Source organism: Musca autumnalis, unplaced genomic scaffold, assembly GCF_047663935.1.
Source record: "Musca autumnalis isolate F117 unplaced genomic scaffold, ASM4766393v1 scaffold_2, whole genome shotgun sequence".
Classification (NCBI taxonomy): domain Eukaryota; kingdom Metazoa; phylum Arthropoda; class Insecta; order Diptera; family Muscidae; genus Musca; species Musca autumnalis.
In genome coordinates this window covers 197,771,181-197,799,140 of record NW_027411755.1, presented here as the reverse complement: position 1 = coordinate 197,799,140, position 27,960 = coordinate 197,771,181, and the positions used below count along the sequence as shown (strand labels likewise).

Below are 27,960 nucleotides of genomic sequence, written 5' to 3'. Positions count from 1 at the left end.
TGGTTGCCACAAAAAATCTTTATAAAATCCACGCTTATTGTCCCCTTTGGTTGCCACAAAAAATCTTTATAAAATCCACGCTTATTGTCCCCTTTGGTTGCCACAAAAAATCTTTATACAATCCACGCTTATTGTCCCCTTTGGTTGCCACAAAAAATCTTTATAAAATCCACGCTTATTGTCCCCTTTGATTGCCACAAAAAATCTTTATAAAATCCACGCTTATTGTCCCCTTTGGTTGCCACAAAAAATCTTTATAAAATCCACGCTTATTGTCCTCTTTGGTTGCCACAAAAAATCTTTATAAAATCCACGCTTATTGTCCCCTTTGGTTGCCACAAAAAATCTTTATAAAATCCACGCTTATTGTCCCCTTTGGTTGCCACAAAAAATCTTTATAAAATCCACGCTTATTGTCCCCTTTGGTTGCCACAAAAAATCTTTATAAAATCCACGCTTATTGTCCCCTTTGGTTGCCACAAAAAATCTTCATAAAATCCACGCTTATTGTCCCCTTTGGTTGCCACAAAAAATCTTTATAAAATCCACGCTTATTGTCCCCTTTGGTTGCCACAAAAAATCTTTATAAAATCCACGCTTATTGTCCCCTTTGGTTGCCACAAAAAATCTTCATAAAATCCACGCTTATTGTCCCCTTTGGTTGCCACAAAAAATCTTTATAAAATCCACGCTTATTGTCCCCTTTGGTTGCCACAAAAAATCTTTATAAAATCCACGCTTATTGTCCCCTTTGGTTGCCACAAAAAATCTTTATAAAATCCACGCTTATTGTCCCCTTTGGTTGCCACAAAAAATCTTTATAAAATCCACGTTTATTGTCCCCTTTGGTTGCCACAAAAAATCTTTATAAAATCCACGCTTATTGTCCCCTTTGGTTGCCACAAAAAATCTTTATAAAATCCACGCTTATTGTCCCCTTTGGTTGCCACAAAAAATCTTTATAAAATCCACGCTTATTGTCCCCTTTGGTTGCCACAAAAAATCTTTATAAAATCCACGCTTATTGTCCCCTTTGGTTGCCACAAAAAAATCTTTATAAAATCCACGCTTATTGTCCCCTTTGGTTGCCACAAAAAATCTTTATAAAATCCACGCTTATTGTCCTCTTTGGTTGCCACAAAAAATCTTTATAAAATCCACGCTTATTATCCTCTTTGGTTGCCACAAAAAATCTTTATAAAATCCACGCTTATTGTCCTCTTTGGTTGCCACAAAAAATCTTTATAAAATCCACGCTTATTGTCCCCTTTGGTTGCCACAAAAAATCTTTATAAAATCCACGCTTATTGTCCCCTTTGGTTGCCACAAAAAATCTTTATAAAATCCACACTTATTGTCCCCTTTGGTTGCCACAAAAAATCTTTATAAAATCCACGCTTATTGTCCCCTTTGGTTGCCACAAAAAATCTTTATAAAATCCACGCTTATTGTCCCCTTTGGTTGGCACAAAAAATCTTTATAAAATCCACGCTTATTGTCCCCTTTGGTTGGCACAAAAAATCTTTATAAAATCCACGCTTATTGTCCCCTTTGGTTGGCACAAAAAATCTTTATAAAATCCACGCTTATTGTCCCCTTTGGTTGGCACAAAAAATCTTTATAAAATCCACGCTTATTGTCCCCTTTGGTTGGCACAAAAAATCTTTATAAAATCCACGCTTATTGTCCCCTTTGGTTGCCACAAAAAATCTTTATAAAATCCACGCTTATTGTCCCCTTTGGTTGCCACAAAAAATCTTTATAAAATCCACGCTTATTGTCCCCTTTGGTTGGCACAAAAAATCTTTATAAAATCCACGCTTATTGTCCCCTTTGGTTGGCACAAAAAATCTTTATAAAATCCACGCTTATTGTCCCCTTTGGTTGCCACAAAAAATCTTTATAAAATCCACGCTTATTGTCCCCTTTGGTTGGCACAAAAAATCTTTATAAAATCCACGCTTATTGTCCCCTTTGGTTGGCACAAAAAATCTTTATAAAATCCACGCTTATTGTCCCCTTTGGTTGGCACAAAAAATCTTTATAAAATCCACGCTTATTGTCCCCTTTGGTTGCCACAAAAAATCTTTATAAAATCCACGCTTATTGTCCCCTTTGGTTGGCACAAAAAATCTTTATAAAATCCACGCTTATTGTCCCCTTTGGTTGGCACAAAAAATCTTTATAAAATCCACGCTTATTGTCCCCTTTGGTTGGCACAAAAAATCTTTATAAAATCCACGCTTATTGTCCCCTTTGGTTGGCACAAAAAATCTTTATAAAATCCACGCTTATTGTCCCCTTTGGTTGCCACAAAAAATCTTTATAAAATCCACGCTTATTGTCCCTTTGGTTGGCACAAAAAATCTTTATAAAATCCACGCTTATTGTCCCCTTTGGTTGCCACAAAAAATCTTTATAAAATCCACGCTTATTGTCCCCTTTGGTTGGCACAAAAAATCTTTATAAAATCCACGCTTATTGTCCCCTTTGGTTGCCACAAAAAATCTTTATAAAATCCACGCTTATTGTCCCCTTTGGTTGGCACAAAAAATCTTTATAAAATCCACGCTTATTGTCCCCTTTGGTTGCCACAAAAAATCTTTATAAAATCCACGCTTATTGTCCCCTTTGGTTGCCACAAAAAATCTTTATAAAATCCACGCTTATTGTCCCCTTTGGTTGCCACAAAAAATCTTTATAAAATCCACGCTTATTGTCCCCTTTGGTTGGCACAAAAAATCTTTATAAAATCCACGCTTATTGTCCCCTTTGGTTGCCACAAAAAATCTTTATAAAATCCACGCTTATTGTCCCCTTTGGTTGGCACAAAAAATCTTTATAAAATCCACGCTTATTGTCCCCTTTGGTTGCCACAAAAAATCTTTATAAAATCCACGCTTATTGTCCTCTTTGGTTGCCACAAAAAATCTTTATAAAATCCACGCTTATTGTCCCCTTTGGTTGGCACAAAAAATCTTTATAAAATCCACGCTTATTGTCCCCTTTGGTTGCCACAAAAAATCTTTATAAAATACACGCTTATTGTCCTCTTTGGTTGCCACAAAAAATCTTTATAAAAATCCACGCTTATTGTCCCCTTTGGTTGCCACAAAAAAATCTTTATAAAATCCACGCTTATTGTCCCCTTTGGTTGCCACAAAAAATCTTTATAAAATCCACGCTTATTGTCCCCTTTGGTTGCCGCAAAAAATCTTTATAAAATCCACGCTTATTGTCCCCTTTGGTTGGCACAAAAAATCTTTATAAAATCCACGCTTATTGTCCCCTTTGGTTGCCACAAAAAATCTTAATAAAATCCTCGCTTATTGCCCCCTTTGGTTGCCACAAAAAATCTTAATAAAATCCTCGCTTATTGCCCCCTTTGGTTGCCACAAAAAATCTTTATAAAATCCACGCTCATTGTCCCCTTTGGTTGCCACAAAAAATCTTTATAAAATCCACGCTTATTGTTCCCTTTGGTTGCCACAAAAAATCTTTGTAAAATCCATGCTTATTGTCCCCTTTGGTTGCCACAAAAAATCTTAATAAAATCCTCGCTTATTGCCCCCTTTGGTTGCCACAAAAAATCTTTATAAAATCCACGCTTATTGTCCCCTTTGGTTGCCACAAAAAATCTTTATAAAATCCACGCTTATTGTTCCCTTTGGTCGGCAAAAAAACCTTAAAAATCCACGCTTATTGTCCACTTTGGTTGCCACAAACAATCTTTTAAAAATTCACGCGCATTGTCCCCTTTGGTTGCCACCAGTGATGCCAGATTTGCCGATTTATCGGCATTTTGCCGATTTTTAGTCCAAAAAAATAGAAATGCCGATTTGCCGATTTTTACCCCTAAAATGCCGATTTTTAGTTAAGGCAAATTGTTCACATAAAATTTCAATTTTGTATGAAAATTGTGGTTGCTAGAACTAATTTGTTAGAATAACAAAGACAACTATATCGTCAAGAGGAGTTTGATTAATAATAATAACATTTTTTTAACATTTTATAAAAAAAGTTTGAATTTTCTTGATTACCATAACGTGTACTTCAGTATATACGTCAAGGAAATTGTTCAAAAAACGAAATTGTCGAAAAGTGGGTTAGTGGAAATTATTGAAAACTGCACAATCTTTACATTGAACTTTGTGCTCAGATTTTGAAGTGGTTTAATTTTGAAAAGAAATGTAAGTGCCTAGCTTCAATAAATCAAATTTTTATAATAAATGGCATACAAGATTCATTTTTCGACATTATAAAGGAATACGAATGCTTTATAAACATAAACGAAAAGCGAGAATCAAATTTCAAAAATTTGTTTAAAGATAAAAACGTAGAGTTGCTAGAATTTTGGAAAACAATGCGTGAATTAATTGGCCTGTTCCTTTACTTTTGAAAATGGTAAAACCGGCAATAGTAGTAAAAGTTGTAAACTGCTCTCATATGACTTGTATTGTGTCAGAAGTAAAGGAACGCTTTTCGAGTAAAAAGTGGTAAAACTTGAAGATTCTTGAACGTGAAGGAACAGAGCTAATATGTGCAAATTCTGAATCATTATTTCCTATTTTGTCCAAATTTATTAAACATGTTTTAGTCTTGCCACATTCTTCAGCAAATGTGGAAAAATTTTCTAGCCAAGTAAATTTAAATAAAAATAAGTGCGAGATCGATTAGTTAGGGACTCGATGGAAGGAATTCTCTTTACTAAAGACTACTTAAAACAAGTAAAAAAGTATCGTCGACTGAGATATACCCTCAGCCTGTGTGGATTGAAATAGGTTTTTTGCCAAAAAAACTTATGTATTTTGGAGGGTTTTCAAAATTTTGGGCGTATGAACCGACAAAAATATGGGTGGGATTAAAGCTCAAAAATTTGCGGGGATACCGATAGATAGGGAAGTACCAGAAGGAGTGGACCTAAAAGCACCAGCTTCGAATTCCATATAATATTCGAAGAAATATTACGATATCCAAAGTGTAGACGAACGTAGTATTCTAACTGTCCAGCCACTACCTATTGTGCCATAGGGGTTTTTTACAACTTTCAGGCTGTTTTCTCAAGAAGTATAGACTTGCCACTGAAAAACCTTTTACTGTCGTAATTGAGGCAGTGAATGCTTCAACAAAAATCAAAGTAATTTGAGAGCTGGTTTTAAAGTGAATTTATCCAAAATTTTGTGTGGGAGGTACCCGAAAGAGTGGACAAATATAGTCCATAAAGTATGTAAAGTATGGACCAAATCGGTCACTCCCATCAAGAGTTATAGTGCGAAGAATTTTTCTGAACATATTTGAACTTTTGTGGGAGAGGTACCTGAAGGAGTGGACCGGTAGGGCTTATTAGAAATATTACGAAGTTCACATTTGGGACTGAATCGGCAGATCCGTTCGAGAGTTATCTTGCGCTCCAACCACTACACACGGTGTCATAGGGCTTTTTTGTACCTTTCAGGCTATTTTCTGAGGAAGTATGGACTTGCCCCTGATGAAACTTGTACCGTCGTATGGGGGGAAGTGAATACAAGTTGCCACAACAAAAATCAATGCGATCTGAAAGCAGGTCCTAAACTGAACTTTTCCAAAATTATGTGTGGAAGGTACGCGAAGGAGTGGACCGAATGAGTCCATATTGGAAACTCATCTAAGCCTGGTAGACATTTCACGATGTGCAAAGTATGGACCAAATAGGTTACTCCCTTCAAGAGTTATCGTAAGCACAAATTTTCCGAAAATTTTCGAACTTTTGTGGGAGAGGTACCTGAAGGAGTGGACCGATATTGCCCATCTTCGAACTTAAACTAAGTTTGGACAAAATATTACGAAAGTAGGGTTTTGGGTAGGGAAATCCCGCACCGGGAATTCCCGGGAATTCTCGTTTTTTTGGTTACGGGATTTTCCCGGGAAACAAAATAATATTTCCCGGGAAATCGGGAAATATCTTTTTACATTTATCACAACCAATATTAAATTAATGAATTAACTATGCCCGTCACTTTTATACCATAGAATCAGAATTCGATTAGATTTTACAGAATCACTAAATTACAAAATATTTGCAAATAACTTTAATCTACAAAAGTGTCTTCAGGGAAAAAGTTATAAGAACCGCACCAAAAACATGGTCCATAACGACGGATTTTTATTCTGTTTTATTTAAGTGCGCAAGAATATTTTCTATTTTAAAGTCCCATTTTTATACCCTCAGCTATTGGGCTAAATAGGGACCGGCTTGCTAGCAGGTGCGCACGATAACATTCGAACGAAGCCACCGACTAGGTCAAAAATTTGGAATTCGAGATTTTTTTTTTCAAACTTAGTTTAAGTTCGAAGATGGACCATATCGGTGGTCCACTACTTCCGGTACCTTCTTCACAAAAGTTCAACAATTATCGCTAAAATGGTGCGCACGATAACTCTCGAAGGGAATACCCGAATCGGTCATAATTTTGCATATGGTAATATTACTTTCAGGCATAGAACGGGTTCCACACAAAATTCGGAAAAAGTGAAGTTTTAGATTTCCTCTCGGATCGATTTGAAATTTTTTTAGCAATTTGCCTTTACGTCCCCCTTACAACGATACAAGTTTAGTCGGGGCAAGATAATGAGATAATGTCTTAAAAGCTCCAAGAAACCTTGAAGGCAACAACTAAAATGGAAAATTGGCAAGATAACTCCCGCAGGATGTTTCTGATTGGTTTTAACTTTGCATATCGTATTATTTCATCTAGTCATGTATCAGGTTGGAATATGGACCGATATACCCAGCAACATGTTTGTGCGGCCTTAGTTAAAACGGTACAATTTTTTCGGGACAAATCCATACTTCCTAAAAAAACTCAAAAAGCCACTAGAAACGTCAGAAGTATTGTGTTTGGTTCTTTTCTTTAGGTCCGAGGCTGAGGGTATATCTCAGCCGTCACAGCTGACTGATACAATCTTAAGCATAAGAATAAAACATAAGATTTTCGAGGTCCATAAAATTGGAATTTCTGATCAATAACTTCATTGTTTGAGCCAAATCACTTTCCATAGAGCGATTTCATTAGCTTTGAATAATGGAAATGGACAGTGTGGGCAAAATCCGGGCAACATGGTGAATTTTTCCATATTTTTTCATTTTTAATCGATAGAGCGAAAACGTGTCCTCCATTTTTGAGCCCGCAACACTTTGAAAATATTGTATTTCATATAAGTTACTATGGGAAGATAAAAAATCACGGAAATATTGATCCACCCTCGTATTTTAAAATTTCCCGGGAAATCCCGGATTCCCGGGAATGGCGATTTTTTGATTCCCGTTTCCCGGGAATGATAAAAACCGGGAAAACCCAAAACCCTATACGAAAGCCAAACCTTGGAAAAATCGGCTCATCCGTTCGAGAGTTATCGTGCGCACCAGACAGCCAGACAGACAGAAGGGCGGACATTGCTAAATCGACTCCAAATTGTCTGAAACACATTTCGTGGTTGTTGGTTTATGAATTGTTAATTATTTTGTTGCACTTAAAATTTTATTTTTTAAATTATGCTTATTAAATATGGCATTAGTTTGAATTGAAATAAACGTTATTTGATTTGCCGATTTTTTGCCGATTTTGAAAATTTTTTGCCGATTTTGCCGATTTTGGCACCCGAAAAGTGCCGATTTTCGACCAAACTTATCTGGCATCCCTGGTTGCCACAAAACTGGTAAAAAAAATCCTGGAGAGATCTTTGTTAATTTAATTTCGCATCAGTCTAGCTCTCTCTATTCCAATATAAATATGTACCTATTCATTTGCTGTTGGTTTGTAAGAGAACCTACACTATTTCTCCCATGCTCTTCTAATACTTCTCTTAAAAATAGTTGTTGTTGTTGTTAAAAAAAAACTTTTCCATTGCAAATTTAGCATATTCTCTGCACTTGTTTAGTTTATTTTCGCACAAAACACCGGAATGTCATCTGCCGCCGCTCGCCGCCTATACAAAATACTCGTTACACATCCCGAGGTGCCACTTCCCGCCTTAGAATTCCTACGTCAAAAGGGATGTGAAACTATTGTTTGTGAAAATGTCCCACCTGTTCGTTCAGATATTTTGCAAAAATTACCCGGAGTTGACGGTATATTCTGGGCTTCTTATCAACCATTGAATGGAGAAATACTTGATGCTGCTGGTTCTCAGCTGAAAGCGGTTACCACAATGTCATCGGGCATTGATTATGTTGATGTATCGGAATTTAAACGCCGTCAAATGCCATTAGGTCACACACCTGGCGTGGTTAAGAATGGTGTAGCTGATTTGGCCATAGGTTTGATGATAGCTGCGGGACGTTTTTTCTATGCAGGGAGACAACAAATCGAAAAGTAAGTAAAACACGTACATATATATGTACATATATAAATTATTTTGTTTATCAATGAACAGCAAACAGCTGTTCAATTAATTGAAAGCTTTTACTACAACATGAAAGCTTTTTCTAAAAGAAAATTATTATTTAACCCTTAAATTACCAATGTGGTGTTTCAAATATAATGTATGCCTGAGAATAATTTGTTAAAGGTGATTTGAAAAGTTTTCCTTAGAAAAATATGGGAATACCCCTTTCTTAGGTCACTACCTACCCAAATTAGATTGATTTTGTAGTAGGTCACAACTAGGTTGTCTTGAATACATTGTCCATGTTCAATCCGATCTAATCTAATAGGTTTCACTCCCGATGTCTGTTGTCGTGATCTGCCAAATTTGTTGTTGTAACAGGTTGTCTGCAGCCATTTGTCGACGCTGTTGGCCAGGTATTGGTTAACTTTGGGACTTATGGTATTTTTAAATATAACGGGATTTAAAAAAACACACTGGGGTTCAAATGTCAATTCCATAGCGTATACCATGGCAGAACTACCAGGTAGTGGTATCACACCAGCTGATCGAATACGAAAAGTCAAATCCCTTTATAAAAAAATTACTTTTGTTGTAATTTCCCCAACAACATAAAGAAAGTTTTGACATAACATATTCAAAATTTTACGATGCCACTACCTTGGTAATTGTGCCATGGCGTATACATTAAATGAATCCTAACGTAGAGAAAATAATAACATGTTTTTAGTTTTTTTGTTGACCTGCCAAAAAACTATAAGCATGTTATTACGTTAACGCCGAATACCGCCGGATACGGAAGATACCACAGATCCAATCCCAGAAGTTGGTATTGAATGTATACCACCCGGCCAATATGAGGTAAAGACAGCAATAAACCGGCTGAAGAATAATAAGGCAGCAGAAGCTGATGGCCTACTAGCCGAGCTGTTTAAAACCGGAGGCGACACGCTGATAAGGTGTATGCATCAGCTAGTTAGCTCCATCTGGCAGGAAGAGCGCGTACCCGACGATTGAAACCTGAGCATCCTGTGTCCCATCCGTAAGAAAGGAGATAAGACTTTATGCTCCAACTATAGGGGCATTAAGACCTGGGTACATAGGCAGCCTCGCCTGCTTACCTTGCTTTCCTGCTTCATTTCTGATATAATAAAAATAAAAGAATAAAGGGACGAGTACATAAACTGCTGTTGCGTGGGTTATCACGATTATTTTTTTGTGTGAAGGAAATAATTAAGTCCCCACCAACCTTTCTTACCATTCGTCTCACTGCAGCAATCACCAATTTAAAATGACTACCCGGAAACGGCCAGTTGCTAGCCTCCAAATGAAAAAAATGGTGCCAAGTTCAGGGTTGCATTTCAAATGGGATCGACTCCATGAGGGACGGGCGGCAAATACAACTCTGCGTGAGGATAGGTTTAATTCGGGGTAACAAACTCCCGTGTGTTTTTTGGTTATTACATGTGTTGTGTGATAAATAAAACGAGTAAGTTTTGTTAAATCCCAGTGTTATGTCATGTGGATGTTGACAGAGGTTTCTGTTTATTTCACGATATCGCCAACATCACTGAAGACCACGATCATCGGCCTCCTCAACAAACAGCTCGGAGGAGGTCGTCATTAATTTTACCCGAACCAAAAAAAAAAAAAAATTATTGTCAGTGCTGTAAAGTTTGGCCAGTGCTGAAGCCATTAGTGGGAAATCCCATTTGACCATTGGGCGGAAATCCCCTTTAAAATCCTAAGTGCAGCATTTAAAGGAAGTCATGAGCCGTCTTGCCTTAATCTATATGATGGTGTAAACCCTGGAAAGAAATAAAAAGGATAATTAATGTTCATGTTAAAACAGGTAACAAGTCGTGATTATTCCTCTATAAAGGAAATGAGGCAGACGATATTTTTTGAAATAAATCCCCTTGAGAAACCATTCAGACCAAACCAAACAGAAAAGTGAAGCCAAGATTTATAATTGAGATGGCCACATAAAAAAATTGGCACCACCATACTATATGAATTATGCTAAAATTTAATATATTTTTAATTACAATAACATTGAATATCGATTTAAATTTTAGGTTAAGTTGTGTTGTCCCCTATTATACATTAGTTTATAATTCTTTTGTTCTTATGTGAGGATTATTAACGACCAAATTTTTTATCGCAGTGAGAGTAGGGTTACCTAGGTTACGAAGAGTTTTGTTTTCGGGAATGTTGAACGTTCTCTGTGAACGTCAATTTAAAGTCCTTATTTATACCCTCTAAGAGAGCTCTTTTAGGTAGGTGTCAAAAAAGAAAAGTGTGTATCCCATTGAGTTTTTGTGGGGAAAGAACTCTTTGTAAGCAACAGGTTATCCGAGTCATTGGCTCACGAAATAAGTGCAAGGTTGGCGTTAGTGGTCCAGAATTTTTAACTATACATGTTTATGTGTTCTTAGGTTTAAAAAAAATGACCGCTGTAATAAATAATAATTTTTATGTTTGATTTTATAATACAAAAAATGATTTGCTAAAGTCTTAATAAGAGAAGGAAGTGGGGAGTACGTTGTGGTAAGGTAAGTGCAAGTGGAGTGAGGGGCCCTTTAAATAATATGGAGTGGTACCAAGGGTCAAGGTTGGGCGGGCAGAGTGGGGGGACAGCATCACCAAGTTCCCTTGTCACATGTGTGTGTTGTGTTTGTGTTGTATTTGTGTTTGTTTCTCATCCCCCCTTTAATTGTGCATCCCCGTGTGCTTGGTGGTAGGGTTGGAACCGACCCTGGGAAGAGTTCCACGAGCTATGCTGGCCACCACCAGAGCAGATACTAGGCGGTATGTAACACTGCCTTGCCTGCTTACCTTGCTTGCTTCTGATAAAAGAATAAAAATGAAAAGGGCAACCCAGTTCGAAATTTACTCGGCCTTTTGTCGACAGCCCGCTACGTTCAAAGGTATTCCAAGTCATGTCTGAATTTGGTATCCCCGCAAAGCTCATTCGGCTTTGTAAAATGGCCTTGACTGACACAAGATCTTCAGTTTTGTACCAAAAGAGGTTTCAGGCAAGGAGACAGCCTTTCGTGTGATCTTTTCAATATCCTGCTAGGGAAGGTTATGCGAGAGGCAAACGTCAAAAGAAGTGGTACAATCTACACCAATAGCCACATATTACTTGCCTATGCTGATGACATAGACATCATGGGACGATCAGTAAAATAAGTAACTGATACCTTTATGAAGGTCGAAGGAAAATCTGCTAATGTGAGTCTGGCGGTAAAAGTTGGTTGAAGTTGGTTCCTATAATTTTGAGGTAGTAAAAGACTTCGTATACCTTGGCACCGCCGTAAACACAACAAACGGCATCAGTTGTGAAATAAAAAGAAGAATTGTATTGGCCAACAGATGCTACTTTGGCTTAAGTAAGCACTTCAAAAACAAAGCCACAACTCGTCAAACAAAAATAATGCTTTACAAAACACTGATACTACCCATGCTGATGCAATGCATGCCTATGAAAATTGAAAATCTCACCTTTACAATGATGCAAAGTAGGTTTACAAAGGAGGTCTAACGACGGAAATATCGCAATAGTCGGTAATACATCCCATTTCCTCACAGAATTTTATGGCGGTCCTGATACAGCTCGTTATTTTTAAGATAGGTGTTTGGTATAGGAATGGGCTATATCGATTTTTATATAGCCCCAATATAACGATACCTCGAGATTTTCTGTATTTTGAAGATTTTAGTGACTAAAATTTAGTCCAGCGTCAGGCGAGAGTGCCCCCACGGGCGCTCATTGAACGTTGCTCTCCACACACACACAATTCTTCTTTATTGCATATTCGATATTCGAATGTTAGCGACCATATTACATTTCATGTATAATATTTTATATATCATTGACAAAATAAGAAAATAAATCTCTATTTCTTGCGACACTTATTAAATTTTCTGCATTTCGGAATTCTGTCCATTGCACTATAGGTAATTTGCCCTGTTTTTGGCAAAAAGTCGATTTTGCAACTTTTAATAATAATAATTTTTTAGTTGGCATTGAAAAAAGAACATGTCAAAATTTATTAATATGAATGATATTTTTCAAAATAGCGCCATTATCGCGGTTTAAATTGCTGTCAAATTGAGAATTTCGAAGACAAACTAAAAAAATAGATATTATAATGCATATTTCAATGTATTTAAAACCGCGGAAAAATAAATTAAGTGTAAATGTATGTAAAATGGAATAGATTGGTAATTGCGAGAGGAATTTATTTAATATATAATATAGCTTAAACATTTTGGGTACCGACCAAAAAACACAAAAAGTCAGAAATAAATATTTTATTTTTCTTAAACTCACTTTATATAGACTTATACTAAATTGGCCGTGATTTTGCCACCTAGAACACATTACTGAAAGTCTTCTGCTTTGGTATTACTATGTTTCAAAACCAGATTTTGCCCGTTTTTTGATATTTATGTGATTTTATTAGGTTACTTCTCAATAAAAAGTCTTAAAATTGTGGAAGTTTGGTTTGAGAAAGTAAATAATAAATGTAAAAAATATTGTTGTTTACAATTTCATTGCAAGTAAAATAAGTAATGGCGACAAATTGTTCGGTATATCCGTGGTTTTCTATAGACGGTGCGGCAGTAGTAATCTTTATTTTATATCTCTATTACATATTAATCATTAATACGGTTTAAAGGAGTACTAAACTCGGCTTTATTAACGTATATTAATAAAATATACAAAACTGTAGTACAAAATCCGTTGGAAAATCTACTCGCGGGGACGAAATTTTTGTTACTTACTACCGTGATCGTTTTCAACACTTTGTTGTGTATAAGAAAACAAATGAAAATGGCATTGGAAAAAATAGCTTTGTTCGTTATATACGTAGTTGCTTATAACCGTTGTTCCTTATATCCGAATTTATCTGTAAAAATCTTTTTTTTATCTCACTTTTACACATAAATAATTTAAAAAGTTAAAAAATCCTTTAATTCCGCTTTTATTAATTTTCGTCTCAAAAACAGGGCAAATTACCTATAGTGCATTGTTGAATATTTTGGAGCCAGGACATCTCTTGTCTTCCTCTGCTACGTTTTCCTTCTATACTGGCTTGTAGAATTGATTGTAGAATGCGGTATTTTGAGTTTCGCATCTGCGTAGAACCTCGTCATTTGACACGTGAGCTATCCATGGGATTTTAAGAATTCTCCGATATATCCACATTTCGAGTGATTCTAATCGCTTGACGTCTACTGCTTTTAGAGTCCATACTTCCGGTGCGTAACAGTACTGGTCATATGTAGGCTTTTATGTCTTTGTTGTGATGTTAATATCATGACTTGTCAAAACTTTTCTATATTTGTGAAAGGCGTCTCTTGCCATTTCTATCCGGCATTTAATTTCTTTGGAGTTATCCCACTGATCATTTATTGAGAACCCCAGATATTTGAAGCTCGACACTCTCTCGAGTGGAGTGTTGTGAATTATTATATTCATGTTTTCATAATTGTTTTTTCTGCTTATTATCATATATTTAGTTTTCTTGATGTTTAATCTTAATCCATATCTTTCGCTACACGCAATTAGTCTGGTGACAAGATTTTGTAAACCTGATAGGCTGTCTGCTATTAGTGTAGTGTCGTCAGCGTATCTGATATTGTTTATATAAGCATTATTTTTGAGGATTCCTTCTTTAGCGTTATATATTGCTTCTTTGAATATTTTTTCCGAATATATATTAAACAGTAGTGGGGACAGAGTACAACCCTGTCTTACTCCTTTGGATATAGATATTTCTTCCGTCATTTCTCCGTTGATATTAACATGTGCGGTTTGGTGCCAATACAGACTTTTAATGCATCTAATTTCTTTTCCCCCTATTCCAATTGACGCCAAAATATCAATGAGCTTGTCATGTTGTACGGTGTCAAATGCCTTCTCGTAGTCGATGAATCACATAAAAACGTCTTTATGGACACTTCTACATTTTTGAACCAACACTTGTACGCAGAATAGTGATTCTCTGGTTCCTTTTGCTTCTTTAGAACCAAATTGTGTTTCGCCCATTTCTTTTTCGCATTTTTCGTATAACCGTCTAAGGCGTGGCTCATCAAGCTAATAAGTCGGTAGTCGTTGCATCTTTTGGGGTGAGATTTCTTTGGAATGGTTATAAATGTGTACTTCAGCCAATCCTCGGGGTATTTTCCGGTGTCATAAATATAGTTAAATAGTTTCGTTAACAGATCAATATTGTTATCATTTATCATTTTTAGTATTTCGGCAGGTATTTCATCAGGACCCGTGGATTTTCGTTCTCGGAGGGATTTTATTGCATCTTTAACTTCGTTGTTTGTTATTGCCTCGCCTGTCATTTGCTGTGATATCCGGTAGTCATAATCAGATCTAGTAGGATCTTTGAATAAGTTTTGAATATATTCTTTCCAGATGTTTTTCTTCACAGCGGTTTCAAGAACGGGTTCATTATTGTTATTGTATTGGACTGATGAATTATTATTTCTGTATATACCGGCTGTTTCTTTCATTTTCTTGTGTAACTGAAAGTCGTCGTGCAGTGTCATCAGTCGTTCAATTTCTTGGCATTGACTGTTAAGATGGTTGTTTTTGGCTATACCCACTTCCCTTTGAATTTCCCTGTTGATTTCCCAATACATCTCGTAGTTACTATTTTTGTATTTTCTACGCTCATCCATCAGTTGAAGTATCTCTTCAGTCATCCAGCTTTTACTATTTGGTTTTGTGTAGTTTCCAAGCGTGTCACGTGCAATTGAATTGGTTGTGGTCTTCACACTGTTCCATATATTTTCCACGTCATTCCTGTCGATACTGATTAATTCTGTGTTGACTTGAGAAGAAATGCCAGACCTTATTGTAGGATTTCCGAGTTTTCCGACGTCAATTTTTCGATTTCGTGTTTTTTTTTTTTTTTTGATTGTCGTGCTTGTTTAATGTGGATTTTTGCCATCAGAAGATTGTGATCAGATGGTACATCTGCGATCTTTCTCACAGATGATCTTTCTTACAGATGAGCAATGTCGACTGTTTATAAGTATGAAATCTATTTGATTTCTTATCTCATTGCCGACTCTATCTTGGGGGGATTTCTAAGTATATAACCTTCTTGGCGGTAGGATGAACAGGGTATTGGTAATTTTCATTTTAAATTCCTGACAAAATTCTATGATTCTGTCACCTCTTTCATTTCTGTCTCCTAGACCATATCTTCCTTTTACTCCTGCAACTATATCGCTTCCTACCTTTGCATTGAAATCGCCTTGGATTATGGTTATTTCGTGCGGTTTTGTTATTTTAATTAGTTCTTCGACTTCAGTGTAGAAGGTTTCAATCTCGTCATTACTTTTGTCTGCTGTAGGTGCATAGACTTGAATTATATTAACGTTGACTGGATTTGCTGATATTTTTATTATCATAGTTCTGTCAGATTTTGGAATGAATCCGATGACACTTTTGGCTATATGTTCTTTCACTATAATGCCAACTCCATTCCGATGATTTCTATCCGAGTTACCTGAAAAGTATATTTTGGCATTTTGAGATACAAAATCTCCAGAGTTTGGCAACCAAGTTTCACACACTCCCAGTATGTCCACATTGAGTCTGTCCATTTCAGCTATTGTATTGTTTCGTTTACCTGCTTCATATACACTTCGGATATTTCATGTACCAATATTAAGTGTCTTTTTGGTTTTAACTCCGGGGATTCTTAGCACCCTCGAGTTACCGGAGATTGAGGGCCGTGTGTTTTGTTCTGCATTCATTGTTATATGGTTTTCAAGGGATAAATACATCAGTGATTTCCCCTTATCTTCTGATGGGTTTAAAGTTTACCGTCTTCGTTTCAGCCGCTCTTCTTAGAGTACAGACGCTGTTTGCAGCTGCCCACTGTGGAAACAGACACTGCAATTGAAAAAGCATGCACTCACAATTCAACCAATTGAAAAAGCATGCACTCACACAAGGACACCCCGTAAAGTATGCAATATAAAAGTATGGTGCCTAACCCTGTTTTAGTCCCATTATCACACCGAAATGGCTGAAATTTGGTATATATCATGGCAGAACTACCAGGTAGTGGTATCACACCAGCTGATCGAATATGAAAAGTCAAATCCCTTTATAAAGAAATTATTTTTGTTGTAATTTCCCCAACAACATAAAGAAAGTTTTGACATAACATATTCAAAATTTTACGATGCCACTACCTGGGTATTTGTGCCATGGTATATATTGTCTTCGTTGGGAGTATGCAATTTTCAACCAGAAATTTGTCGGAATACGTTCACACCTTCATATAGCCCCCATAGAACGGTGCGTCCAGATTTTTGGTATTTTGATGTTGTGGCTTCAATATTCCAACGAAATGGCTGAAATTTGGCGTTTAGTCTTCCTTGGGGGTATAAAACTTTCCATCGGAAATTTGTCGGGTTAGGTCCACGTCTTCCCCCCATTAAACGGTATCGCCCGATTTTCGGAATTTTTAATGTTGAGGCAATATCACACTGAAATTTAGCATTTAGTATTTAGTAGTCGTTGGGTGTATAAAACTTTCCACCGGAAATTTTTCGGTATGGGTTCACGTCTTCATGTAGCCCTCATAGATCGGTACCTGCCGATTTTCGGTATTTTGAAGGTTGTGGCCTTAATATCCCACCAAAATGGCTGAAATTGGGTATTAAGTCTTTGTTGGGGGTATAAAACTTTGCACCGGAAATTTTTAGGTATAGATTCACGTCTTCACATACATAGCTCCCATAGATCTATACCTCCCGATTTTCCGTATTTTGAAGGTTGATGCTTCAATATCTCACCGACATGATTGAAATTTGATATTTAGTCTTCGTTTCGATAAATTTAATTTGGAAAGTTTGGGGGTATAAAATGTATCGATATAGGTACACGTCTTCATATAGCCCCAATAGAACGTTACCTTCCGATTTTCTCCATTTTGAAGGTTTTAGCCTTAATATCCCACTGAAATTGCTCAAATTTGGTATTCGTTAGGGGTATTCAACTTTTCGTCTGAAAATGTTCGGTATAGGTCCACGTCTTCATATACCCCAATTGAACGGTACCTCCCGATTTTCGGAATTTGGAATGTTGAGGCCTAAATATCCCACCGAAATTGCAGAAATTTGGCATTTAGTCTTCGTTTCTTCGTAGTGGGTATAAAACTTTCCACCAGAAATTTGTCTGTATATGTTCATGTCTTCATATAGCCCGTATGGAACGGTACCTTCCAATTTTCGGTACTTTGAAGATTGTGACCTCAATATCCCACCGGCTGAAATTTGGTATTTAGTCTTCGTAGGGGGTATACAACTTTCCACATGGCATTTTTTCGGTATTGTTCCACCTCAATTCAGTTCGCGGTGGAGGGTATAAAAAGGTTACGTCGTTTTTGTTTGTTCTTCTCTTATGAGGGTTAAAGAAAACAAAAGCTTCTTAGTTGCCAAAGCTTATCTAACATTAACTTCTGTTTATATTCTGTTATTTAACAGAGCATGTGTTAACATCTGTAATTAAATGAGCTTTGATTAACATTTCTTAGGGTGGCCATTATATAAAGTTTAAATTTTATTCTTACAGTTCCCAATGGGAAACGGAACGCTACAATTGGCTAATGGGTCAGGAGATACGTGACTCTGTTATTGGTTTTCTGGGCTTTGGTGGTATTGGTCAGGCCATAGCAAAACGTCTACAATGTTGGGATATTAAAAAGATTATCTATCACACGAGAACGCGAAGAGAAAATGATGGTGACTTTGGAGCCGAACATGTCACCTTTGATGAACTACTAAAGGAAAGTGATTTTCTGGTGGTGGCATGTCCTTTAACAAGCGAAACAAAGGGAAAATTTAATGGTGAGGCCTTTGGAAAAATGAAAAAGAATTGTGTTTTCGTTAATGTGGGTAGAGGAGGTAAGGATGGTGGGAGGGAGGTATGGTCTGCAATTTAAATAAATAATATATATTGTTTTTTAAAAGGAATTGTGGATCAAGATGCCTTGATTGAGGCCTTGAAAACGGGGCAAATATTTTCCGCTGGTTTGGATGTAATGACTCCTGAACCATTGCCTGCTGATCATCCGTTATTGAAAATACCAAATTGTGGTGAGTATAAAATAATTTATAATAAATAATTATAACCCAAGATTTGCCAAGTAAAAACTAAGTTTAGTACAATATGGCATAGGATAAGTATCTTTTTTAAAAAAACATACATGGTCTGTTCCAGAACTGCAAGAATCTACTAATTTTTACTATTTTTTCCGATAACATAAAGGAAAAAAATGTTATCGTAGTAAAACGTAGTAGCCTCTTGAAGATTCTGGAACAGACCAACAAATTGTATTTTGCAACAAACTTTAACTTAATTCGAAGATTTCGAAAAGTCCAAGCAATTCCAAAATATTCTAACCCTCTATTGTTACCTTCTTTTTCAGTTGTAATACCTCATCTTGGTACCCAAACCTTGAAGACCACCACTGAAATGGCCATGTTGGCAGCCAATAATCTTATCAATGCCCTGGAGGGAAGACCAATGATTTGTCCAGCCTATTAAGAACCAAACATTTTATTTTAAATCTTAACACACATTTATTCGTCATTATCTTTAACACTTAAACTTATAAATAAAGTATCCCATTCTTCACGATTCAAGGCATTTAAATATTTCTTTCGTTGCTCCAGCACAACTTCCATTAAATCCGGTTCATGTTTCTGGGCCACCTCCAATGCCTTACGCCAATTATGCATACGCAAGCACAACTCCACGGCTTGACGATACTTGCGATTATGTATCAAAATTGTCTCAGCCTCTACAAGTCTTCCCAACATAAGTGAATTTTCAGCCATATATTCCGGACTTGATGGGTCTAAAGTTTTGATGTGCTGTAAATAGCTAACCTTGTCGATTTGTAAGGCAGCCGAATAGGCTTCCTCACTAATTTGCAGCTGATTTTTTCGAGTAGCAACAGCTGCTAAGGTTGCCCATAAATAGGCATTATGTGCCAAACGGCAAATTTTCAACGATTGCTGCCATTGACCCTCAGCCAGGGTGCGATGTAAGATTTCACAATACATATTTACGGCGATGGGTAACAAAGCTCCGGCGCAACGAAAGGTGACAATGGAATCTTCAAAAGATTCAATGGCAATGTTTTTACCAAATTCGCTGGAAGACCAAATAAAAATTACTTTTATGTGAAGCTTATAAAAAATACAAAGTCTCTCAAACTTACGTGGCATCTATGTTCACCGTGGTCAAAGCAATAATTGTTGGATCTGGTGCACCTTCGCCGGGACAATACCAAATACTATAGCAAGCGTCGTGTACACCCACCAAAATATTGGATTCACTGGCCCATTTTACCGTTGTCACCTGAGTACCAATTTTATAAATCTCACCCGTTGTTGTTCCACTGATTCCGTTGCCAACTATAGTGCTTCGCTCATTGCTCGTATTTAGATTACGAGTCTCAGTTATATACAATTCCCGATTGTTATCGATCATTACAACAAATTGATCATCCACCGTACCAGCTCGACAGGCGGCAATTTCAGCAATTTGTGTTTTTGCCTTCAACGTAAACGGTTCATATTGCCTAGTCGCTCCTGGTATCAGATCGAAGATGTGAAGAACTAAAAGAAAATTAGTAATAAAAGAAACACTATAAGTAGCAGAAGAAATTGTTTCAAAATTCGGTTAATGGAGACCATGGAACCTTTATAGTTTTATAAATGTTGCACAAACCTCCCAGAAGGGATAAAAGAGGCTTCTTTCATATCACTTAATGCACCCCGACTCATATTAGCTCAATGGTATGGGACCTATTGTTTATCGCCAAGTCCGAACCGAGTGTCCTAAGACACCAGACAAGTTTTACATGGCTAAGATACTCAAGAGATTTCGGCTACATTACGCTGAGAAGTATTTTTGCCACCGTTGGAAACTTCATGTTGCCTGGCGTGGGAATCGAACCCCGGCATTCAGCCTTCAAGGCGGATGTGCATATCATTTCATCACTGTAGAACTCGTGGACTCTTTAGTCCATGAAATTCAACACAACACACCAGGATGCACGCAAGTAGACGATGAATGATCCTTTCTGAAGTGCTTAACGCCGCTGAGATCCCAAAAGAGATGAAAATGAGCTTACCGTCTTCTAGTGCTACTACCAAATAGCGGAGTGCCCACAAAATCTCGTACCATATGGAGAGGAAGATGGATGCGGTCAATTTTAAAAAGCTACTAATTTACGTTAAAGTTACCAAGAAAGAGGAAGATATTTGGTATCCAGTTATCGATAGTAGTAGAATCGTCAGGAATATTTTGGAGCTATGTATATGAGCCGAACATTACGAAATTATACAAACAAGATATTTTAGCATTACTAGTAGGATGGAAATTAACGGGTTACTCCTTTAAATTTTAACAAAACGAAACCACTTATTTTACTCATTACCAAGTAATGAGTAACGGTGGCACATAATGTTTGGCACCGCTACTCACTTTTAGCAGAAATACTAAGAATTTTTAATGCTTAAAGCATTGTGAGACATTTAAGCCGAATATCCATTACAAAATAATGTAAACAAGCTACGTTATGCATTATTAGGCTGAAAAATAATGGATTATTTCTTTAAAATGTACAAGGCAAAACGACTTATTTTACATAACCCCCGACTGCCTGTTCTCTGTACCGAATTGACTCGAGGAATCATCATCTCGGCTAGGGGCCGTAATTCCAGCTTGTATTTGCCCCTTGGAATGTGAAATGTGAAACCTATAAACTTTATGAGAAAAGTCAGGAATTCGTATATTTAGCAAAGTTCAGGAGCATATAATGTCCACAAGAAAAACTTCAAAGCGCTTTAGGATCTCAAAATTATCAGCTCCAATGATTTTCTGGGGTTTTACGAGGGGCACTAAAAACCTTCTGGCCTAGGCAACTCGCAGTGTCGCCAGGTGTCATTTGACATTTTTTTTTTGGAAAGTTTGAAAGTTTTTATCCTAAGCATACTCATGTCAGTTTGACATATGACCATGTGTTGGGTTCTTTACAGTGACTTGAAAAAATTACTTTGCGAAAAAAGGGAATTTACTTGTGAACATTTTCGTCCGAACAATTTTTAGAACTTTCCACGTGGATAATCACGGCAAGAGTGCATCGATCAAACTATAGGACCATCCTATAGGACTATGAAAAACTGGTTCAATGAATTCAGTCGTGGCGGACACTCGCTAAAAAACGAAGGTCGTCCAAAAACGGCCGTTGTGTCAGAAAAAAATTAAGCCGTGGGTGAACGGATAATCCAAGATCGCCATGTTAAATACCGTCAGATAGAGACATCCTTGGGTATTTATTCCACCAACAAGCATTCGATATTGCATGAACACGTGTCCGCAAAAATGGCTTTTTCTCGCTAGATTCAGCAAAATAGGTCAATCGCTCAAAAAAAGGATCTCGTGGATTAGTGCAAAGAAATTGTGCATAAAACAATCGCGGTGCTTCAAACGGCATTTATAAGATCGTCACAGTTGACGAATCTTGGATATATGCTTAGAAGCCCGAAACAAAACAGGAATCGACCGTTTGGGCCTCCGAAAGCGAGCCAAATCCAACCAGAGTTGTTCATGGAAATATAACTTCGAAGCAAATGTTCGCCTGTCTCTTCGGCAAAACTGGTCGTGTGGCGACTCTACAGATTGAGAAATAAAGGACGATTAATTCTGAGCATTACACTACAATTTGTTTGCCTGAAATCTCCTGAGAATTTCGAAAAACCAACAAGAGAAGACGAATTGTTCTGCATCATGACAATGCGAGCTCTCACATATCGATTCAAACCAGCGCATGTTTGACCGGACAAAACGTGGAATTGATGGGTCATACGCCGTACAGTCCCGACTAGGGATCCAGTGACTTCATTTGATTCCAGCAAATCAATAAAAAAAGCGTGGTCAACGATTTTCGTCGCCAGAAGATGTTGTAATAGCGTTCAAAACCCATGGTTTGGAGGTGTCTCAATCAAGCCACTGTAAACAACCCAAGACATGGTCATATGTCAAACTGACCTGAGTACGCTTAGCCTAAAAACTGTCAAACTTTCCAAAAAAAATGTCAAATGACACTGGCGACACTGCGAGTTGCCTAGGCCAGAAAGTTTTTTATTTAAAAATCAAAAACTCAAAGAAATCTGCAAAGTTCTACTTTAACGAGCTATACGCGAAATCTGACCTGAAATAACGGCAATTAATCCACAAATATGTTCCTATTTTGCCTTAAAGATATCAGGCACAATATCCATATTTCATTGTGGTGTATGTACACTTTTTCCCTATTAGTATTTATTTGAAAATTCTTTTTGATTTTTCTTGTAGTTTCAGAATACGCAAAAACACCTTTCATTTAAAGTTAGTTAAGGCGATTAAGATTGAGAAAATACAGCAACAAACTCTTGTGTCAGACACTGAAAATAACACATGAAAATATTTTAGCTTTTAGGAGAGAGCGGAGATGAAGGAGCTCCCTTTCTCCCTTCTTACCCATAAGTTCAAAACATTTTCATGAAAATTTTCATAGTCTGGCACAAGACTAACACAGAGGCATGGCTTCAAAAGCAGGCTATCCTGCCAATTTTCCAGGCTTCGGAAACTAACGTTGTAACAAAGACCACAAGTACACACAAGATTTAAAACTGTCAGAATGCCGCCCTGCGAACAGCAACAGGGTGCCTCCTCAAGTCTTCAGTGGACCATCTACATGAGGAGGCAAAGATTCTTCCAGTACAGCAACACAATGAGATGCTTTCGTTGCAGTACTTGCTTGGGTGTTACAGTGAGAGGTGGGTAGGCCCGACACATTCAGCCACATCATGAAGGATATCCACGCTCTAGATACACGGATGCAGTTGCTAAGGCCAGAGTAGTTTTGGCTCAATTACACTCGGGATATTGCAGTCGCCTAAATTCTTATTGGACGGAAATCGATCGAACCGTGCAAGATATCTGCCCAGTATGCGGCATGGGCCCGCACGACACAAAGCACCTTTTCAATTGCCCCGCCAAACCTACTCATCTAACTCCAGTGGATCTGTGGCTACATCCCATCGAAGCAGCCCTTTTCCTGGAACTGGAGATAGACCCACAGCCAGTTTCTGTATGTCGAAAGAAGAATGTGTGCGAATGAAACACGCCCGAACTTTAGTTTTCGAAATAATTTTACCTTTGCTTTTGCTTCAAAACAAAAAAACAAAGTTGAAAAACACACATGAGTTTGGACGTGTTTCTTTCGCACACATTCTTCTTTCGACATACAGAAACTGGCTGCCAGAGCCAGATTGAACAGAAGAACGAACATACAAACATAATAATAAACACTTTTACAACAACAACAAGTACTACTTAAAACTTTATGTGAGAGGTGTCTACTCTATTTATACCCTCAGCATTTATGCTAACGAGGGTATATACACTTTCATACGGGCAAAATGTGACTCATCGAAATAATGGTTTTAGACCCCAAGTATGGACGAAATTTGGAGTCGATTTAGCACTGTCCGTCTGTCTGTCTGGCTGGCTGGCTGGAGCGCACGATAACTCTCGAACGGATGAACCGATTTGGTCCAAAATTGGCTTTCGCAATATTTTGTCCAAACTTAGTTTAAGTTCGAAGATGGGTTATATCGGTCCACTCCTTCCGGTACCTCCCCCACAAAAGTTCGAAAATGTTCGGAAAATTTGTGAGTTTGAAGGGAATAACCGATTTGGTCCATAATTTGCACATCGTGAAATTTCTACCAGACTTAGATGAGGGTTTAGTATGGACTTAATCTGTCCACTCCTACGGATACCTCCCACACAAAATTTCGGAAAAGTTCAGTTTAGGACCTGCTCTCGAATCGCTTTGATTTTTGTTTTAACAACTTGTATTCACTGCCACGCTTACCACAGTACATGTCTCATTAGGGGCAAGTCCATACTTCCTGTGAAAGTAACCTGAAATATGCAAAAAAAACCCTATGACACTGTGTGTAGTGGTTGGAGCGCAAGATAACTCTCGATCGGATCAACCGATTTGGTCCAAAATTTGGCCTTCATAATATTTGGTCCAAACTTAGTTTAAGTTCGAAGATAAGCCATATCGGTTCACTTCTTCAGGTACCTCCCCCACAAAAGTTCAAAAGTGTTCGAAAAAATTGTGCGCACTATAACTCTTAAAGGGACGGAACGATTTGGTCCATATTTTACACATCCTAATATATTAACCAGATATAGATCAGGTTTGAATATGGACTATATTTGCCCATTCCTTCGGGTACCTCTCACACAAAATTTCGGATAAGTTCACTTTAAGACCTGCTCTCGAATCACTTTGATTTTTGTTGAATCAACTTGCATTTGGCGCCTCAATTACTACGTTAAAAGTTTTTTTCAGGGGCAAGTCCATACCTGTTGAGAAAACAGCCCGAAAGGCGTAAAAAACCCTTTATAGTACCATATGTAGTGGGTGGAGAGCACGATAATTCTCGAGCTAACCGATTTGGTCCAAAATTTGGCCTTCGTCATATTTTGTCATAGCTTCAGTTCGAAGATAAGCAATACCGGTCCACAACTTCCGGTACTTCCCCCAAATATTAAAAAAAAAATTCACTTAAATGGTATGCACGATATCTCATCAACAAATTTGGTCTAAACTTTTGATCTCATAATATTTTGTCCAGATTTAGTTTAACTTCTAAAATGGAGGTACCTTAGGGTACCTCTTCCACAAAAGTTCAACATTTGTGTCTAAGTGCAGTTTAGGATCTGTTCGAAGATCATTTGAAAATGTATACCGATGCTGTTTGTTGTTGTCCTGCTTACAGCGGTATTATGTCTTCCGTGGACAAGTCCATGCTTCCTGGCATACTGGTCCAAAAGTTATACGATGACGCACTAGTGGGCGCAACATTTATCGGAAAGATATAACTCCCAAAATAAGTACGTCCTCTGCAACCCTTGTGAACTTTAATCCTAATCCATATTTTCGTCGGCAAGTTCAAATGTCCAAAAAAGGGCACAAAATAATGAAAAGGCCAGAAATACATTCGATCTGACCGTAGATAAAAGTTTCAATTCACATAGGCTGAGGGTATATGTCGGCAAATATTCGAATCTGATCTATATCTGGAAGAAACATTAGCATCGTTTGCACTAAATCAGTTACTCCCTTAGAAAGTTATCGTGGAGAGCATTTTAGCGAAAAAACGACTCCAAATTATCTGAAATAGATTTTGTCCTAACCATTATTTCGATGGGTCACATTTTTGATCGTAAAAAAGTTTATATACCAAAATTATTCTAAAGGCAGACGGCATTCCACTATTATTACTATTCTTGTACCATGGACTGAGGGTATAATTAAAATTTACAAGTAGAACTGTAAGGCCTTGTAAACAAATTCCGATTAACTTACCCATAGTATCGGAATTATCGCGAACAACCAGTGTATCCAATCCCAAAGAAATACTACGTCCATTAAGCAGCGGAATTTGAGCTTGACTACCAGGATAACGTGGATTCAAATGTAAACGTCCCGTATATGTATAAACCCATATTGATGTTGAGTCCAAGACCATGAAAAATCTACAAAAGAAAATTGCAGATTTTTATAATTTTCAAAATTTTAGAAAATTCTCTCACTTACTTCTTTCCCACTTGTATAACTCTCACGTCGGTACGGCCATCAATAATAATTGGCGTATTTATATATTTTTCATTATAAATATGAATTTGATTTGATGTGGCCACAATGAGATGGCCATAACCCAAAGCGAAGTTAATTATGCGTTCCGTAAATTCCAACATATCACTGCTACCATTGGTTATATCCTCTAAACGTAACGACTTGCGTCCTGTTGTTGTTGCCTTCAAATTTCTCGAAATCATTTGCTTCTGTACAATATAGCCGACAATTAATTGACCTGTTGAGGTACCACAAGCCACCTGGGTTCCATCTGAGGACCATGAGAGGGCATGGAATGAACCAACGGCAGGTTCATTGAAACGTGCCGTGCTGTAGGGCCACTGTCAAGGTAAGAAAATAATTATTTTAATTATAATTTTGGTTTTAGAAGAAATATTAATACTAACCCCTGCCGTGGAACACAATTTCAACATATTAAAAGTGCTAACCAATAGTATATCCTTTTCAGGATTAAAGGCCACTGCAGTTATGGCATATTCTTCAGTGGTGCTGGTGAATAAATTTGCACCCTGTGAATCCCATATCTTAAACCGATAATCTTCTCCTCCAGAGGCTATGATATTCGATTGTGCTGACCAGCTTAGGGATAAAACCAAACCATCATGGGCACGCCACTGGCAAAAAGAGAGAAGGAGAGCAAAGGAGTGCCATAATTAAAATCTTTAAAATTCCTCTTTTTCATAATCCTACTCACCCTTATAAGCTTGCTGTTGGCCGCCAATGGCTTCACCGAAATATGGCTACCTTGACAAAACACAATCGATGTTGAATTAGGTGCCCATCTGGCACATCGAATTGGTTCATCGCTTTGTATAACCGTTGAACGTAGCATACCCGAACGAGACCAGATTTTAATGACACCGTCTTCACCAGCTAGGAAATAAAACCCACACACACAGTTAACAACTTCATCCCAATAAATCTCTTTCATTTCTTACCAGTTAATAGCCCAGCTGCATCTGGACTCCATCTACCCGATGAAATTGCAGCTGTATGAGCTGTAATGCTTCTCTCTACACGTGAACTTTTATTCAAAATAATAAAACGTCCATCGTTGCTGCATATTAGCAAGGTGTCACTGCCTTTACCCCCTCCACTGCTGCGACCACCCAACAACAACCAATGTAAGTCGGTGGGTATGAAGTCATCTGGCAATTTGGCCACTTCCACAGAGTCTCTAGTTGTGGAACTCCATTTGAAAATTTGATGATCATCACTAGAGAGAGAATCAAATCAATACTAAATGTTTCACTTATTTTTCGCCCACTCCATACTAACCTCACAAAGTAAATTTCATCATTACTGCTCCAATCCACACAACTCAGTGGTAGATTTTCCAAAGTTTTATCACTTTTGGCATTATTTTGTTGTCCTCCTCCAATGTCTTTGTTGGAAATCACGTTGAAACCATATTCTCCATTGACATTTGACGGTGTCTTTTTACAGATATGAGTCTTTAATTTCATTTTATTGATTTCCCGTAATATTTCGTTTGAGGTTTTTCTAAACTCAATGAATTTTTAAGGACTAAAGAAAACAACTTGTCATTTAACCATTAACAAACAATTGTCATGGCAACAAATAAACCTGTGGGTAAAAATTTTTGGCGGTAAACACCTGCTGGAATACAAAATAGTGGGTTGTTTACAATTTTTCTTTGCTAGATTTCCTACTGGTTGTGGAATCGACTAAGATATTTGGCTTGCAAAGAAATAGCGGTTATTTTATTTATTGGGAATTAGTTACCGCTAGAATGCTCTAGATGGCGCCTGACAGTTCCCTTTTAGATGAGAAATTGAGTAAGGTGCGTAAT

At 37.4% G+C, this 27,960-nt stretch overlaps 2 protein-coding genes across 2 annotated transcripts; one reads left to right on the top strand and one right to left on the bottom strand.

Moving 5' to 3' along the window:
- Positions 1-7,917: 7,917 nt before the first annotated feature.
- LOC141395086 (glyoxylate reductase/hydroxypyruvate reductase-like) lies at positions 7,918-19,051 on the top strand. Its single transcript, XM_073970508.1, has 4 exons — positions 7,918-8,351; positions 17,984-18,315; positions 18,382-18,507; positions 18,840-19,051. The coding sequence occupies exons 1-4, from the start codon at positions 7,942-7,944 to the stop codon at positions 18,956-18,958; spliced, it is 987 nt and encodes a 328-aa protein (XP_073826609.1). The 5' UTR covers positions 7,918-7,941; the 3' UTR covers positions 18,959-19,051.
- Positions 18,969-27,723, bottom strand: Oseg5 (intraflagellar transport protein Oseg5). The gene is made up of 8 exons (XM_073970507.1): positions 27,426-27,723; positions 27,086-27,363; positions 26,842-27,020; positions 26,534-26,761; positions 26,088-26,467; positions 25,857-26,026; positions 19,638-20,037; positions 18,969-19,570 (listed from the first exon to the last, which is right to left on the bottom strand). Exons 1-8 carry the CDS (start codon positions 27,611-27,613, stop codon positions 18,994-18,996), a joined length of 2,400 nt encoding a protein of 799 aa, XP_073826608.1. The 5' UTR covers positions 27,614-27,723; the 3' UTR covers positions 18,969-18,993.
- Between the last annotated feature and the right edge of the window lie 237 nt (positions 27,724-27,960).

Bases quoted from the DNA above. Each gene is read 5' to 3' on its own strand.
- Oseg5 (XM_073970507.1), bottom strand. From the start codon at position 27,613: ATGAAATTAAAGACTCATATCTGTAAAAAGACACCGTCAAATGTCAAT. The intron at 27,364-27,425 runs GTTAGTATGGAG...TTCTCTCTCTAG, and splicing joins GATGAAATTTACTTTGTGAG to TGATGATCATCAAATTTTCA. The intron at 26,027-26,087 runs GTAAGTGAGAGA...TTTCTTTTGTAG, and splicing joins GTTATACAAGTGGGAAAGAA to ATTTTTCATGGTCTTGGACT.
- LOC141395086 (XM_073970508.1), top strand. From the start codon at position 7,942: ATGTCATCTGCCGCCGCTCGCCGCCTATACAAAATACTCGTTACACAT. The intron at 8,352-17,983 runs GTAAGTAAAACA...TTATTCTTACAG, and splicing joins GGGAGACAACAAATCGAAAA to TTCCCAATGGGAAACGGAAC. The intron at 18,316-18,381 runs GTAAGGATGGTG...GTTTTTTAAAAG, and splicing joins CGTTAATGTGGGTAGAGGAG to GAATTGTGGATCAAGATGCC.